Source organism: Periophthalmus magnuspinnatus, chromosome 9 (assembly GCF_009829125.3).
Source record: "Periophthalmus magnuspinnatus isolate fPerMag1 chromosome 9, fPerMag1.2.pri, whole genome shotgun sequence".
NCBI classification, from domain to species: domain Eukaryota; kingdom Metazoa; phylum Chordata; class Actinopteri; order Gobiiformes; family Gobiidae; genus Periophthalmus; species Periophthalmus magnuspinnatus.
The window spans coordinates 31451440-31468382 of NC_047134.1; the positions used below are offsets into that span (position 1 = coordinate 31451440).

General features: G+C 39.8%; 1 protein-coding gene across 1 annotated transcript in view; it reads left to right on the forward strand.

The window, feature by feature from the left end:
• Window positions 1–16943, forward strand: part of unc5db (unc-5 netrin receptor Db) — a 195228-nt gene that overhangs the window by 127662 nt on the left and 50623 nt on the right. The window contains exon 11 of the mRNA XM_055224249.1: window positions 6691–6775. Within this exon, the coding sequence (XP_055080224.1) occupies window positions 6691–6775 (85 nt within the window). The remainder of the gene's footprint in view (window positions 1–6690; window positions 6776–16943) is intronic.

Sequence of the window (16943 nt, forward strand, 5' to 3'; positions counted from 1 at the left end):
GGCCATGTTTTCCGCCCCAGTTGTCAATGTGGCTGCTCATAGCTGTGGTTGTAAAGTCTGTGGTGCTTGTTGCGATTGTTGTGGTAAAGAAGGAGCTGAGTCGAAAGGCAAAGCTCTCAATTAACCGGTCAATCTATGTTCCTACCCTCACCTATGGTCATGAGCTGCTTTGAGCAAGCAGCCGAAATGGGTTTCCTCTGAAGGGTGGCTGGGAGCTCTCTTAGAGAGAGGGTGAAGAGCTTGGTCACATGGTAGGAGCTTGGAGTAGAGCCACCACTCTTTCACTGCAAGAGGCGCCAGCTGAGGTGGCTCGGGCATCTGTTCAGGATGCTTCCTGGACGCCTCCCTAGGGAGCTGTTACTGGCATGTCCCACCTGAAAGAGGCCTTGGGTAAGACGCAGGACACACTGGAGGGACTATGTCTCTCGGCTGGCCTGGGAACACCTTGGAGTCCCACTGGAGAAGCTGGAGGATGTGTCTGGAGTAAGGGAAGTCTGGGGGTCAGTGCTAAGACTGTTGCCACTGCAACCTAGCCCTGGATAAGTGGAAGAAAATGCATGGATAAATGAAGCTTTACATAATTGTTCTGAAATTATAATACACTTTCTTTTCTTTTTATGGTTAAGGAATATTATAGACACACACACACACACACACACACACACACACACACACATATATATATATATATATATATATATATATATATATATATATATATATATATATATATATATAAAATATATTTTATTTTTATGTATTAATTGTAATTGTATTTTAATTAAAAGCCTACGGCTTGTGAGACGGGAGAGATGTGAGAAGACATGTCTCTCTTCTGGCACAGACACAATATATGGGCCCAGACTCTACTGTGGTTCTTTGAGGAGCTGTCAGCAGCCGACCCTTCCTCATTTCTTTTTGCTTTGTTTCATCGCGGGCCGCTGTGTTCTGTCAAATCGTATGTTAATTACCATGTAGCCCAAAACCACGGAAAAGTTCCTCCAGCGCTAAGATCAACTAAGCCTTTTTGAATTTGCTTTGACAAACTGCAGGATGAGCCTTGTTGTGAAAACATTTTAAAATGACAATGCACTTACTCTGCACAAAACAGTTCAGCTGATTTTTAAGTGTTTATTAAGTGTAAGTGTGTTTAAGTGTAATTTGACTTGAAATGATTGAACATAGCATGTAAAAGAGTAGTACAGGCCTGATGCATAGTTTTAAGTACAGATAATCTCCGACCATATTGTAATCCCATTATTATTGACAAAACATTATTGTTCTGACCTGTCTATTTTGACTATTTTCTTTAATAAAATAAGGATGTTGTCCCTACAGGTCACGTGCGGTAATGCGTGTGTAACAGACATAAGTGTAACAGAAAGGTCTTGTTCGGCTGACATGTGTTAGTCACGCTGTAGTTCATGAAGGCCTTTCCTGTAAGTATACAAGTCTAAAAGTTAAAGATATTCATAATAAAATGTGTTTAAAAAAAAGGTACAAAAAATGAACAATTTACAGGCTAATTTACATGCTACTTATGTTGCGTTGCTGGCATGAATTTGGTGTATTAGCATGTTGCTATTTGCCGTTTCCCATGTTAAGTCGCTAATGTACTGTGTATTATGCTGTTACAGTTTCACACCTGCCATATAAAGACAGTCTACACCCATCCTGGCATCAGTGACTTATTGTGTGGAGGTGTTTAACTCCTGGATAGTAGAAACGGGGTTCTACGACGCCAGTACAATTATATATTTATATATATATATATATATAAATAATCAGATACCCAGCAGGAATCACAGGCTGGCCAAAGGAGGAGATACAGACCTCCCATGATGGTTCCTCCAGCACCTCTTCCTCTGCACTCCTTTGTCTGAAACATTCGCTGAGCACATCATCTGTTGGGGCCTTGTCCTTGAGAGAAGTTTTTTTTTTTTTTATTACTTTCTTCAAAGTCAGAAGTTTACATACATTTCTTTAGTATTTGATATCATTGCCTTTAAACTGTATGACTTGGGTCAAACATTTTGGAGATCCTTCCACAAACTTCCTCCAGATAGAACTGATGTAACTGAGCCACGTTTGTAAGCCGCCTTGTATTTAATGAACTTCAGAAGTATACCCGTGAAAAATAAATAAATACTGTGTCTTAATGCATTATACTAATTATTCATTCAAATGTTACTTGAACTCTTATTTTAAAATCAAACCTGAATTGAACCTGTCCACTGTCACATGACTTCCTGTCGCTCTAAGATGGACGCCTCCTCTGGTTTACTGTTTCCATGGTCAAACCTTTTTTTCTGGGATCCATTGACCGTGGCTTCTATTCTCAGGTAAACTCAAAGTGAACAAAATAGTGGTCTAACTCTGCTCCAAACATGTTTCTGAAACCGAAAACTCTGAGTTGTGTCTGTCTGAGTGGGATAAGTCTGAGTCAGGAATTAAACTTAGGGTTATTTCAACCTGCTTTGTGAAATAGGGCCATTTCCATGCCTCAACTTGAGTCACCATGTTCACAGAACTTATCTCAGCAGCCCTACCTCCTGCACACTGTGAATTCTGCCATATAGACAATAGTTTGGAGAATTTTGAGTGTGACCCTTTGGAGCACTGAGAGAATAGCAGATGACAAGCGCCTGCAGTTCTAGTCTCAAATGTAACTTTCATCCAGCTGTGCACAGTTTACAGACTTCTCTACCATAGCAACAACAACTTTTATTTATTTTTGCTTGTTAATAATTTAGCTTGAAGTCTGCTTTGAGATGTTCTTGCCTTGGATGTTGAATGTGTGACTGTGGAGTAGTCAGACTGTAGTTGTGATGGGACACACATTATACTGATATGTTTGTATGGATCAATCAGTTGTCCATACTTTTTGGTTTAATTGAATTTAATTATTTTTTTCCTGAGTGAATTGTCTGTGTAGCAATGGGTTCTTTTTTGAATGTATTAATATTATAACAAATGAATAATGATAAAATAAATGAGATTGTTGTGGAATTTCTTAAAGATATGAAAATCAACAGAGAAGTTGTCTTGAATCAAAAGTCTGGTTTATTGAATCAATTGTGCACAATCGTCAAAGAGCTGTGTCCCTCGCAGTGTCGTCTCGCCCTCAGCTCAGAAAGAAAATACATACAGAGTATTTATACCATCAAAACAACCTTGCCTGTTTAGTCTAATCAAAGTGGCTGGAGGCTGTTAGAGGCATCAGAAAAGACATAACCACATAACATACATAACAACAGATGGTATTACGAAGGTTAGTTCGAAGTGATCCATAACAATACAAATTTCCCGTGCTAAACAAAGCCATAACAAGATGTTATTGTTTTGCCTGTAGTGCTCCACAACATGGCCTTATTCAATTACAGGTGTTTTTATTGTTGAAAAAATAACATGCCTGAAAAGGTTTTAGATGTCATCTGTGCATGTTTCAGTAATTTAATCATCTCTCCCGGACACTATTCAAACCTTCTTTATGGTTAGCTGTAAGACTCTGTCCAAAAAGTATCATACAAAACAATACACTACAACTTAACAAACCTGATATAATGTGTAGTAGTTTCATTGGTGAAATGTCCACCAATTGCGTTGTGCGAGTAAAAACCAAGTCAGAAATGAAAGTGAAACTTATAAAGCATGTCAATACATTGTTTTCAATGAACATAGCATTTTCAAAACAATCAAAAGTAACATGGTGATCTAAATGTTATGTGTTTATATCCCATAAAATACAAAGCGGTAACATCTCCATGGAGACATGCAGGTGGCAAACTCTTCACCACAAAGTGACAGTGCATCTTTGAATGAAGGTGCAAACTTTGGCACACACATCACATTCAAAGTTGATGAAAATAAGCATAAACTGTGACAGACTAGGGGTAGTTTGTTACAAAAAGGGCAGCTAGTGAAAGAGTTTCCCTTGTCTGTGCTTCTTCTGCTCCTGTCTGCTGAGGGGTCAACAGTCCCAGTGTGCACCCTCTCGTCTGGGCTGGTCTGCAGCTGTGGCCCCCTCACGTGGTTCTGGTAATGGAAGCTATGGTGGTCTTTGGACAGCACTATAGAGAGAGAATGAGAGAGAGAGAGAAGAGCTGAAGTCACTGCTGATTGGTTGGAGTTACTGTGTTAATTTTAAGTTAAATTAGGTATTTAGATTCTTAAGATGATTATCCGAAAGCTAACATGAGTCAATCACTTGGGTTGTTAGCTTCAATGCTGAAATCCAGTTGGTTTAAACCTACAATGCTTCTCTCTGGTTTGTATCCTCACTTCCTAAACCCCAGCACCTACAGCCAATCATTACTCAGTGCTAGTGCAGCCTCTGGAGCTCAGAGAGTGAATTCTGGAGGTTCTGAGCTTTCACATGAAGCCAATCCATATACTGAAAATGAGGAAAAACTTGTATGTGTCCTCTATCTGCAGGGTAAGGCACTCGGAATACAGGTTCAGTTATGACTGTAGTAGCTGTAGTACAGTACAGTAAGAGTAAAGGCGATATTCACTCTTTGAATAAAATTATTATCAGATGAAACACATTTATTTTGTTAAATGAAAGTTTAATCTGTCAAAAAAATGCCTTCCTTGTTCAGAAATTGTCTGCATTTTGGAGGATTTTTCAGTGTTGATGCCATAGGTAGAGACATTTTTTTTACACCTCAACTGTATTTGTTTTTTTTGTTGTTGTTTTTTTACTTTATCCCTGCCACTTGATTGATGATCAATATTTATCCCACCAAACCAAGTAATAATTAGAAACACATGAAAACCTGTCACATGCACTTTAAAAATAATCTCTGGACCTGGTCATTTTGCATGGCTGTCCCTCCTTTCCCATCACGCTGAGGTCATCCTGTGGTTTTTGTTTACCGTGCTGTGTGTGAAATCTGACCTCCCTGACCTCTGCTCTGATGGAGACCTGGCCGGACAGTGTGTATGCGTGTGTGTGTGAAGGGGGGGCAGTTATGAGCTAGTGTGGGGAGGGAGGGGGGTGGTTGTTTTTAAAGGAGTTCAAGGACTAGGACCAAGGACGGTTTTAATGTGGTGCTATTGCTGATCTTGCCATTAGAGCAGAGCGTCCGGGTACCTATATGGATCTATACTAGCTTTAACTCTTTAAGGTTCACTCTTTCTTGTGTCTGGACTGGATTGTACCATCTCACCCTGGTTTCTATTTTGAGATTAAGATTAAGGCCTCATGAGGGAGATTCATTTTCTGCATTTGACCCATCCTTCAGTGTCCTTTAGGCAACCTGTCAGCGCAGCACCCAGGGACCCATCTCTAGGCTTACTCAGGAGTACCTTAGCTGGAGGATTTGACCTATTAATACTTTCCATACACCTGATGAGCTGATAAATTTTTAAACTCAAGAAGAAAACAAAATGGATTTAAACAACACATTTTCAGGAGCCTGTGATCAATATGAGTATTCATGGTCCTGTTTAGGAGTTTTATTTTTAACAAAAAGGTGAGAGTGACTAACTGAAAAACTGTTGGCTACTGCTATTTAGCTTGTAACTGTAATGTTATTTGTGAGGGAGTTGTTTAACAGCACAAAATCAGCATCTAAATTGGTTCTTTCAGGTGAGATTGTGTTATAACAAAGCTCAGATTAAAGTCTAACTTGAGTAACAAAGCTTCAGCGAGAGCAGTGCCTCCAGTTAGCATCACAACCCCAGCCCTGCTGATCAGAGTGCGCACAGTGGTGAGCCAATCCAAATTCAGCTGACCACAGCATCTCTCTGATCCTGCAGGTCCAACTTCAAACTCCTGCTGATTTTTATTTATTTTTTTAAGGGCAAAAAGCTAATGATATTCTGATGTGACAAATTACTCCAGACGTGTTTGGAAAAAATTCTGCTGGCCTAGTAAATGATGACAAAGGGGTTGCCGCGGTGCCTAATATTACGCTTAGCTTTGCAGTTAGTTTTTAACTTATACTATATTTGATATATGTTTTTTTGTTGTCTTTTCTTTTTTGTCAGTGTAAAAAGTGTTAATATGAACTAAGAAGGAACATAATTAAATTGGCAGATTTAATTATGATTTTATTTTTTTTCCTCATTTTCTTACTTAAAGGCGCACTATGTAACTTTATTGATGGGACAGTAAATATATATATATATATTTTTTTTTATTTATTTATTCATTCATTTATTTATTTTTTATTTATTTATTTTTGTTTTTTTTACCAGTAGATGGCACACTATCAGACAGCAGTAGCGTAGATAGCATCTAGTGGTGATCTGTGAGAGTACAACAGGGCTGGGTCGACCGATCTAATTACAAAAGGTAGCTTTGCATCTGTCCATTTCCAACTATCTGCAAGAATGTTTTAGTTTTTTTTTTCTTTTTTCATAGATCAATTTAAGGCCATACTGTGGAACAGCAATATTTTCGCCCCGATTTCCTCCTCCGATTTTCCCCATGAACCCAAAGCATACACAACAGGTCAAATCCTCCAGGTAGTCCTGACCAAGACTAGCTCAAGAGCTCAAGATGGGTCCAAACTGCTCCTGATAGTTTGAGCGGAATTGAAGGATGGGTCAAATGCAGAGAGTAAATGGCTCTCATGAGGGATTAATAAACTATACCTTAACATTAATTTAAGTAATTTGTCTCAAACAGGATGAATGTATTTTCTTGTATCTTTCTTGACGGTTTGTTATTGTGTGTTTCAGGAGTGAGTTTGCTGGTGCCTCACGGAGCTGTGCCTGAGGACAACACGTGGGAGATGTACATGGCCATCACTCCTCCAGAGGCCAGGTCAGTCCAGTCAAATACAATTTTAGCATTGCACCATTTTAGAACAAAAGTTTGATTTAAAGTACTATTGCATAAAGATGTAAAAAATAAAATAAAATTGACAAACAAAACTAGTTCATTGTTCAACAGTTTGCAGTGTTCCAAAGTTACTTCTCACTTACCTTATGCATTCTGAGCATCCTGATTATTCACCAGGATGAGTTAAAAAGCATTTTTCATAATTTTTATAGACCAGAGGGGACTTTTGTCATCACACCACTGCTAACAACAACTAGCATGCTAACACAAACTTTTTCATTATCCGACAATAAAACACTTTAATATTAGATGTAGACAGTACAGACTATTTTGACCCTAAGAGCTGTTTTTACAATATATGTGTATTGGAACGGACAAGACAAATGATACTGTATTACATGTTAAAATGTCAAAATATGTCCGCTGTGCACTTTTATTGTCCCATAATCAGGAAGTGCGTGTTAGTGCGTTTAAACTCATTGCTGTGAATAATCAAAATGCTCTGAATGTATGAGGTAAGTGAGGAACAACTTTCACGCAAAGTAGGGGAGGCATGATCCATGATTTTTAATCTGCTGCTCACCTCACGTGTGGTGTGACAGTGTGGCTCAGAGTGGCTCGGTCATATGACCCCAAAACTTCACCATGGTATCAGTCAATAAAGCAGAGACCCAGTGACAGACGGGGAGACAAAGGTAAAAGATACAAACTCAAGAAAATAGCAAAAATAATGAGATAACTTACCTCTTCTATAGCTGTGAAGTGAAACTGAAGCATTCTCATCCATATTATCCATTAGAATATGTCCCCTGCAAATAATGACGCCCAGTCCACAAAACAGCACTACTGACCCAGTTTGAAGCATTGTGTAAAAGTTAAAAAAAACGAGAGTAGATCCTCACGTGTATCTTTTTGCATCCTTGCAGCTTGGATCAGGGTGAAGCTGTTGATACAGTACACACAATTCTACTTCCTGTGTAGTTTATCTCCAGCCTTCTGTGTATTAAAGCAGAACTAAGGTTTTTTTTTTTTTTACTTATTTAAAGTCCCTTTGGTGGTTACTAAGGTGATTTTGCTGTGTTTGATAGTTCCACTAGCTCCCCCAGCTGTCTCTGAGTGGAAAAACCAGACATGCAACTTGTTTGCGACCCACGGTCAACTCTCGGAAGTCTGTTCAGGTTCTCGCGGTAGACAAATTGCTTCGCAGCACTTCAGTATACACACCATACACACCATACACACACGTAACCGAGCTAGTGCACACCCCTTACTGGGGCTGTCCACAGTTCACTACAAGAATAAATGTCCAGTGTTCATCTGTAAGATGTCAGCCATGGCACAAACAGTCAAAAGAAAGGAAAAGAAAAGGTGAATCAGACAGGGCCAGAGCTCACAGGCAAGTCAATGTGGGAATGGAATGGAGAGAGCTCAAGGAAAGAAAAAGAAAAGAGAAAAGAGTGCAAGAGCAACGCAGATCTGGCCATATTGTTATTGATCACGGAAGTTTTATTGGCATTACTTGTGGTATCATTGTTATAGTTATGTAATTGGAGTAATTGTTTGCTTTAGTACGCAGTTACACCTGCATGCAGGATATGTGCAGCTCGTGTCACTTGTTGTCAATGCATCAACAAGAGAAATGAGCAAATTTATCCCTGATGTGCATCTGACTATGGCTAACTTCATGCCCAACATCAAACAGGGTAACACATTTACATGTGATCAAACCACTGGTCACGTCAGGGTCATGTCTGTAAGTGACAGACTGATGTTTCATCTGTATGCAGTGACGCTATACAACCAGCATTGTCAGTCTGTAAACATAGCAACAAGCAACTTTATGATGTAAAGTCAGCCCGAAACTGTATTTACTTTCAACAACTTCTACACCACCGTCATTACCGTGCTCACAGAGCACGAACACAACATGTAATCGTGAAGGAAGAGATTGCAGACCAGGTAGAGAGTTGAAAGAAGTTTATCTGATCAGATGAATGAAGTTACAGACAGCAGGCACATGCGTTACGTTTCAGAGTTTTCCAGTACTTAAAGCCCCTTCAAGGTACTATCTATAGAAGGCAGGTCTTATAAGGACTTAACTCATTTTACATACTGTCCGTACAAGGTCACAAAGGGATGTATGGTTAGCTGTTTACAGAGAGGTAGAATACGTCACTAAGAGATGCCTGCAGTCATTAAAAGATGGATTAGACTCTTGTCAACCTGCAAAGGAATACCAGTATCATGTGACCGAAGCAACTGGTTCTAGTGAAGACATCTTAAAATAAGTTCGTTCCATTTTCTTACAGAGAAACAAGTTCACCTTCATGCTTAAGACACAAACTAATCAACTCAAGATTTAAGAGTAAAGAAAAAACTCATGCTTTCACAATATATTTACAAGAGGCTTATGTATAAGATCAAGTCAAATACCATTACTCACCTGAGACATTTTGTTGCATACAGTGTTCACCGGCTTTGTGAAACAAATGTGAGCACTCAGCTGAGCGGTGGGGGAACGTGGAGTGCAATTTCACAGGCAACCTGTAGGGATGCTAAACTGCTAAAGTTACTTAGTTCTGCTTTAAAAGCATTTATCACACCACACATCACGTTCACAAATAATAATTACAGAAGACATTTAAAACATAATATAAACATTAATAACAGAAGAACCTTCTTTCCCAGAGGTCACTCCTGTTAGCATTAGCAACAGGTTTGATTGACAGTGTTGCTAAGTGCCCACTCCATGCTAAACCAGCGGTGCAGGTGGGAAGGGTGTTACCTTCATCAGTCTCCTTTAGATAGGGTGTTTGGTTGCTATGATACTTGCGGTCAAAAGTCCAGATATGAAAGGGATTCTCCCCTATAACTGCTAGCCTCGACAAGCTTCAATTGACTGGAGTCGAACGCTATGGGTGACGCCATACTCCCTTAGTCCACTTCTTTATACAGTCTATGTACAAAACCCAACTCACCATCACTAGCAATAACAGCTTCATCCAAACGACCCTTCCACTCGCAGCATGTGGTTTTTAATCAACAAGCAATTAATTTGGTTCAATGAACGTGTAAACAAACAGCATCAGTGCATTTGAATACAAGTTGAGTACATTGTTCTGCCTCATTGCATGCTAGTATAGGCCCTTTTCTGCAGAGTTCGGGGATTGTTTCTTGTAAAAATGCTCTTTAAATCTACTGTCCCCTAAGGAAATACTTTATCGAGCGTTTCCACAAAGCGCAGCAATATTTGAACTGTAAGTAAATGCAAGATGGATTATTGCTGAGATGTTGCCTCCTTCATATGCTAAGGATTATCTCACTTAACAATGCTCGTAGGCAACATTGTAAATATCAATAAGAGAAATAAAACAAAAAGAAAAAAATACATTCTATTAAAACTTCTATGAGAAAGATTGCGAGCGGAGGTGGATGGTGTAGCCAAAAGTTGTAAACAAGTCAAAGTGCTGTTACTTCAAAATAATATTTCTCAAGTAGAAGTACACAATAGTGGTCCGAGAATGATAACTGCTGACTGGCCTCTCCAGAAGACAGCTGCAGTACATCCAGAATGCTGCTGGCTTCCTGTGGCTCAGAGAATAGACTTAGACTATATACTGTAGATAGATAGAGCGAGATAAATCGATAGATAGAAAGAGAGATTTGTAATTTATCTGCACTCTTCTATTTTTAAGTGTTTATACGATGCGTCTTGTGGCTTTAGATGTCTTTTATACATGCTTTTTGGTCACCGCTCCAGTGTTTAGTCTGAATGTGGTGTGTGAGTGAGTGTTGGTAGGGCTGACGGCGCAGAATGGCAGTCTCGCTTCCCTCAGTCTACCCCAGGGCAGCTGTGGTTATAACAGTATCTTACCACCACTGAGTGTAGAATGAATGAATAATGCGCAAAATTGTAAAGCGACTTTTTAGCACCTGGAAAAATACTAGCCTACTGATGCATTACTTTTATTTCACATATTATTATTTCACATAATGTTATTTTAATGGGCAGTGATGGCTTATGGACTCTAAAACTGTGCAGTAGTTTCGGGGTTTTCATCTGTGACGTAACAATCTGGGGAAAATTCAAACAGTGATTTCTGAGCTTTCTGAGATGTGTACAACATAAGCAAGATTAATGAAAGTAGCATGAATGAAGCAAAATATACACACATAGGGCTGAACCATTTGTGAAAAAGCTCAAATTGTGTTTTGTTTTGTTTTTTCGATTGGGATAAAATTTGCGATTTATATTTTAATTCTAGGATTCTGTTCAGAGCTCACATTTTTGACACGTTTAAAAGAAATGGCAAAAAGATTGTATATATGAACTGACTAATACATTTCACAACATATTTGTACAAATCTAAACTTCAAGGTTAGCAGTTTGTATGCAGAATAAGACGGGATAGAATTGTACTCGAAATTTACAATAGAACATATTTATAAATTGACTCACAAAACTACTCCACTGTTATTTATCTTTTCTCCTGGCAAACTATACAGCACAGAGCTATATCCGGACACACGCAGACATCACCCTCCCCTCTCAGCAGGACCGCATTTCCCATGAGGCCACATGACCAATCTTACCCACAGTGCACCTCTTCAGCCCTGCTCCTGTCCGTATACAGGCCACTGTGAAGTGATAGGGGTGTCCATTTATACAGGCTGCCTCGGGGGGACGTCTGTGGGCTTTGAAGTGGAGGACCGCATTTCCCAGCATGCACCTCTGGAGGAAGCTCTGAAATAGTGTAACTGCCTCCTTTGAATTGAATGCACTCGGGCTATAGAGTGAGAGATGGGGGTGTAGTCTGGCTTTTTGAACAATTCCTCTGTCTGATGCAAAGGGATAGATAGATAAATAATGCTACTAAATAGAGCGTGAAATGAATTACAATAGCGTCTGTACGTTTTAATTTAATTAGCTTTGTTTAGATTGTCATTGTGTATATTTTCAACAGTTAAAGGCATTGCAATGTGAAAATCAAAACTGGTTCATTTTAATTATTCCTCACTTACATTCTTCATTCTTGGCATCCTAATTATTCACTGTGATGAGTTTATGAGGCCAGAGGGGAGTGTTGACATTACAGCACTGCTAACAACAACTAGCATGTTAACCATGCACTTTCTGATTACTGGACAATAAAACACTTTCGACCTCAAGAGCTGCGTTTATAATATATTTGCATTGGAATAAGACTAATGCAGCTCAAATATGTAGGTAAATGGGGTACAGGACGTTTAAAGGTGGTTTATGTGGCAGGTTATTCTTAAAAAGTAAATCTAAATTGCTCTGAGACACGGCTCATATTCAGCAAATACCTGATCAATTTTCTCCACTTTTATCATTCTTTTGTGGAGTGATTGGATAGAGAGAGAGCAGGGGTTTTTTTTGTTTTGTTTTGTTTTTCCTTTTGGTGTATGTCCATGTTTAATAATTAATAATTATGATCTTTCTTTATCATTATATTTAAATATAAAATACATGTTTGGTACATCATATAGTCATACAATGAATTCACCTGAGTTACTAAAAAACAGCAGTTGTCGACAGTGTGCCCTTGGGCTTTGAATAAAATACAGCATTTGTCCAGCTGTTGGAAAAAGGTTTTGAATTGATCGGTTTTCAAAATTTTTCACATTTGAGTTTAGAAAGAAGAAATCCAGAAATGTTCAAACATGTTTGTTGAGGGTTATGACCCCAAGGAGACACAGGGACATTTAGTTCTCTGCAGAGGATGTTAAACTATCAAATATTTACCATTGTGATTTGTTCATTTGTGATCATTCAAAGAGTGTTTTATATTTTTGTTGAGTTATAAATGCGAAGAACAGAACTGGTTAGCAGTGGTTCAAACTCATTCCACGCATTACAGCAGTCTCAGTTTGACCCTAAGAGCTGCTTTTACAATATATCTGTACTGGGGAATGACAAAATGTACTTTATTACACGAACAATTTGGATACCTTCATTTCAATGAACGTAGCACCTTGTACATCATCTTTAAGAAACAATAAGGAAAGAAGAGGGTGCAAGCACTAATATTAAGTATGTCATTGTTTTTAATGAGAAAGAAAGGCACTTACCTGACAAATCCAGAATGATTCTTCTCTGTATTTCTTATACAGATTGATATCAGTCTGATCCCCACGTCTTCCCTGGCGTCTCAAGCCCAGTCAAACATAGGCCATAAATAAAATCTAATTTCTCTCTTCTCTCACCTCAGATTACCTCCCCTCCTTTATTTTTTTTCCAGGAGGGACAGACCATGCTTGCCCCTGATTGGCTAATCCACTTGTCAATTACACCCATTTGAAAACAGGGAGATTCACCGGTGACCAGACTCACATCTTTGTAAAGTATTGCAGAAGTGTGTATTCTGGATACTAGGGAAAGACAAGGCTAAAATGAAACTGATAATATCACTTTTTGCAAACTCACTAAAATAAAGACCCACATTTGTCCCACTGAGCTAAACAGCAGTGCTCTAAGGAGAATGCATTTTGTGGTTTTCGGGTTTGAGATTGTGCAAATAAAGAGTAAAGAGCTGACACACAAATGCTGCGATTAGCTTAACTGAGACGAAGTTAGCGTTTTAGACAGCTAACAAAGAAAGTTCAAAGCTTCTTGTTATATCTCGCCCCTCTCTCTTTCTCCCTCCATTTTTCTCTCAATTCACCATCACCACCTCCCTCCGCTCCCTCTGCTCTCTCACTGTCCCTTTTCCGCCCAGTTTCTTCTTCCTCTCTTTTCTTTCTCTCTATTTCCACACCCCCTTTCTCTACCACTTTGTCTCTCATTGCCACTCTTTCTCTCCTTCAGTCTCTGTCCCTGTTGCTCATCCCTCCTTCTAATTTTCTATCTCTCTTCCCCTATGCATATCTCTCTCCCTCTCTCAATTAGCCCTTTCCCTCCTGTCTCTCCTCACTTTCTCTCCCAGTTTTTACTTTCTCTCTCCCTTTCATTCTTTCCTCTCTCCCTCGTTCTTTCTCTTTGCCCCCCCCACTTCTGCAGTTTACCCTCCACCCTCTCTCCAAGTTTACCTTCTCTTTCTCTCTCCCTTTCCTTTCTTTTTTCCTCTTGTCCACACCTTTCTTTCTCTCTCTCTGTCTCTAATACTCTCTGTGACTCTCTGTCTTTTACATTTTCTTCCCTTTTCTTTATTTTTCTTTCCTACAGTCTATGTTCCTCTCTAGCCCATCCTCCTGTCTGTCCATCTCTCTTCCCCCCTCTCTCTTTTCATTAGTTAGCTCCCTTTCTTTCTCTCTCTTTGCCTCCCACTGCCAGTTTCTAATTTCTCTCTTTCATTCAGTTTCTCTCCCTCTTTCACCGCTCTTTATGCCTGTCCTCTCTCTCTCTCTTTCTCTCTCTCTCAATACTCATCTCTTGCTCTCTCTCTCTTTTTTCTCTCCTTTTCTCCTTCCCTTTCCTCTCTCTCACTCTCTCACTTTCAGTCAGTTTCCCTCCCTCTCTTGCTCCCCTTTATGCTTCTCCTTTTCTCTCTCCCTCTCTCTTTCTGTCTCCGTCTTTTCTCTCTATCTCCCCTTTCTCTCTCTACCTCTTCCTTAGTTACCATCCCTTTCCTCTCTCGATCTATCTCTCTCAATTTCCCTCTCTCTCTTGCCCCCCTTTATGCCTCTCCATTTCTCTCTCTATATATATATATACACACCCCTTCCCCGCGCTCTGTCTCTCGCCTTTTTTCTCTCTTTGCCCTGTGTCCCTTCCCTCAGTGTCTTCTTTCTGTCTACCTTCCTTTGCCCCCTCTTGCCCACCCCTCTCTCCTTCTCCCCCCCTCTTCTTTCTCTCTCTCTCTTGCCCCTGTCTGCTCTGTTGCTTTTAAGCCCTGATAGCAGCACTGTTCCTTTCCTCCGTGTTTACTACAGACAGATGTGTCCCCTACAGCCTGCTGCGCCTGTCATCTCTGCACCTGTCAATCATGTGTCACTGTAAGGCGAGACAGGGCCTGTGGCACAGTGCACAGCCAATGACCGATGACAATATGGCTGCCAGACGAATACGGAGCTAGTCTCACAAAAATATACACAGGTGGTTATGGTGTTGTCACGATATTAACACCCTCCCTTCCTTCGCCTGGCGGGATGACCCTGTGCCTGGCTGGGGTGGCGTCCGTCCTGCCGTGCGTGGGCCCTTCTTTGTCCCTTAGTTGAGTGGCTCTGGCCCTACAGACTTGAATTCTATCTGCAAATGGACGCACGTTAGTCCCGGACACGTCTGCAGCCTGCCCGTCCATGGGAGTAGATCTCTCCTTCACTGTCGTTCTCTAAAAGTTTCTCTTTTTCCCACTGTTTTTTTTTTAGTTTTTCCTTGCCGAGAAGGAGGACCTAAGGACAGGGGACGTTCTGGGATACTTATCTATTTGCTTGTTTTCTGTTGATTAATTCGCATCTCTGTTTCTCTTTCATTATTGATTTTCTAACTTTCTGTTGGTTAAATCAATTCTCTTAATTGATTTCGATATTAAGGAACAGACTTGATACTTGATACAGATTCCAACACCATGATAATGATAATAAAAACACACTTTATTGAGACAAGAAAATGTGATTTTCAACACTAAATTGTAGTACGTCCTTTTATATTACCCTAGAATAAAATAAAAATAAATGGCCACACTTTGCTTTGATTCTTGGTTTGCACTTTTTGCCTTTCTTGACCCTTGACCTTCTTCGACCACAACAGGAACGAGCCCGTGTGCTGCTTTTACTTCACTACATTTGAGAGCAGATATTTGTACTTATAAGTATTTTTCATTACTGTTTGAGACCTGCCGAGAAGCCCGAGGAGTTTATTTTTAACATGTTTGTAGTTTGAGTGAACAAAGGTATACAAATAAAAACAGCTTAGAAAAAACTATTGATTTAATTGTTTCTTTTGAACCAAATTCAGCACAAATCTTTATCAAAATCACCACATTTGAAGCCTCAAAATCTGCGTATAATACTGTTACTTTTTCCTCTTTAAGGACATTTTAAAGGGGTTCTTTGATTTTTTTCATGGGTTAAGTTCATTACTATATATAGGACATCATCACTCTCCAATTTTATATTCGCCCCTATACAGCAACACAATAAGTACCCTATATCTACTGTCCATCACTTCACTCTCCTCTTATGAGCTTAAATTCTCTCTTTTTCCCATCTTTTTCTTTGGCTTTTGAAAGGAGCTCATCCAAATCTTCTAAAGGCTCCGTTTTGCTGAGGTCGGACATATTCCCTATGCCTCCGAGGTTTTCCAAGCCCTTTGTATTGAAAGATAAATCCCATCCAACCTACTGAGGCGGGAACGTCTTTGTCCTGGTCAGAGAGAAGCCGCGTTTAATGATGAAACTGCTTTACATATGTGAGCAAGGAGGAAGACATCAGGGAGTCAGCGCTCTGGGATATTTATTATTGTTGGAATATCTTGCGGAACAGTTTAATTCCACATTTTCAAGCGCAAAACGTTGGGTGTTTGTGTGTGGAGCGGAGGGAGAGGATTAGTGTGAAGGTGAGTCATGACGCGGTGCTTGGAAGTCCAGAGCCAAAGGAGCCGTGCCGTCTGCCGAATTTGGACGAGCGGTATGGTTGTGAAAAGTAGTACTGATTGATACTAAAATATTGAAACTAGATACTCATTTGAGCAGGTATCGATACTATAAAAGTCACATTCACAGGACAGAAATGAACCCTTCTTGAATAGCTTTAGAACGATCTTGAGCCGTGTCAGAACAAGTATAAGACACAAAGACTAGTATACGCCCATGGACCGCTATGGAACCTACCTGGACAACGGAGTAACATGGTAATATATACATGAAAACCACATTCTATTGTCTAAATAAAGTGTTTTTGTCATTTGAATCGTGACACCAGTCCATGAGGGGATGGTTTGGAGGATATGGGGAAGCTTAACTTGAATTCTGGCGATGTGTCATTTCATAAATCTCCAAGAATCTATCTGGACAGAATCCTGCTTTTGTGATTGGACCATCAGTGGTTGTGAGGCAGGACCAATCACAAGGCTGCATTGCGGTTTGAGTGCAAGTAAAAGGTGATATGCTCAAACCATGTATCTATTCACCTTATTCCAGACGTTGCCTCGGGTGCCGCCATCGTCATCGTCATTCTAGCTGTATTATGT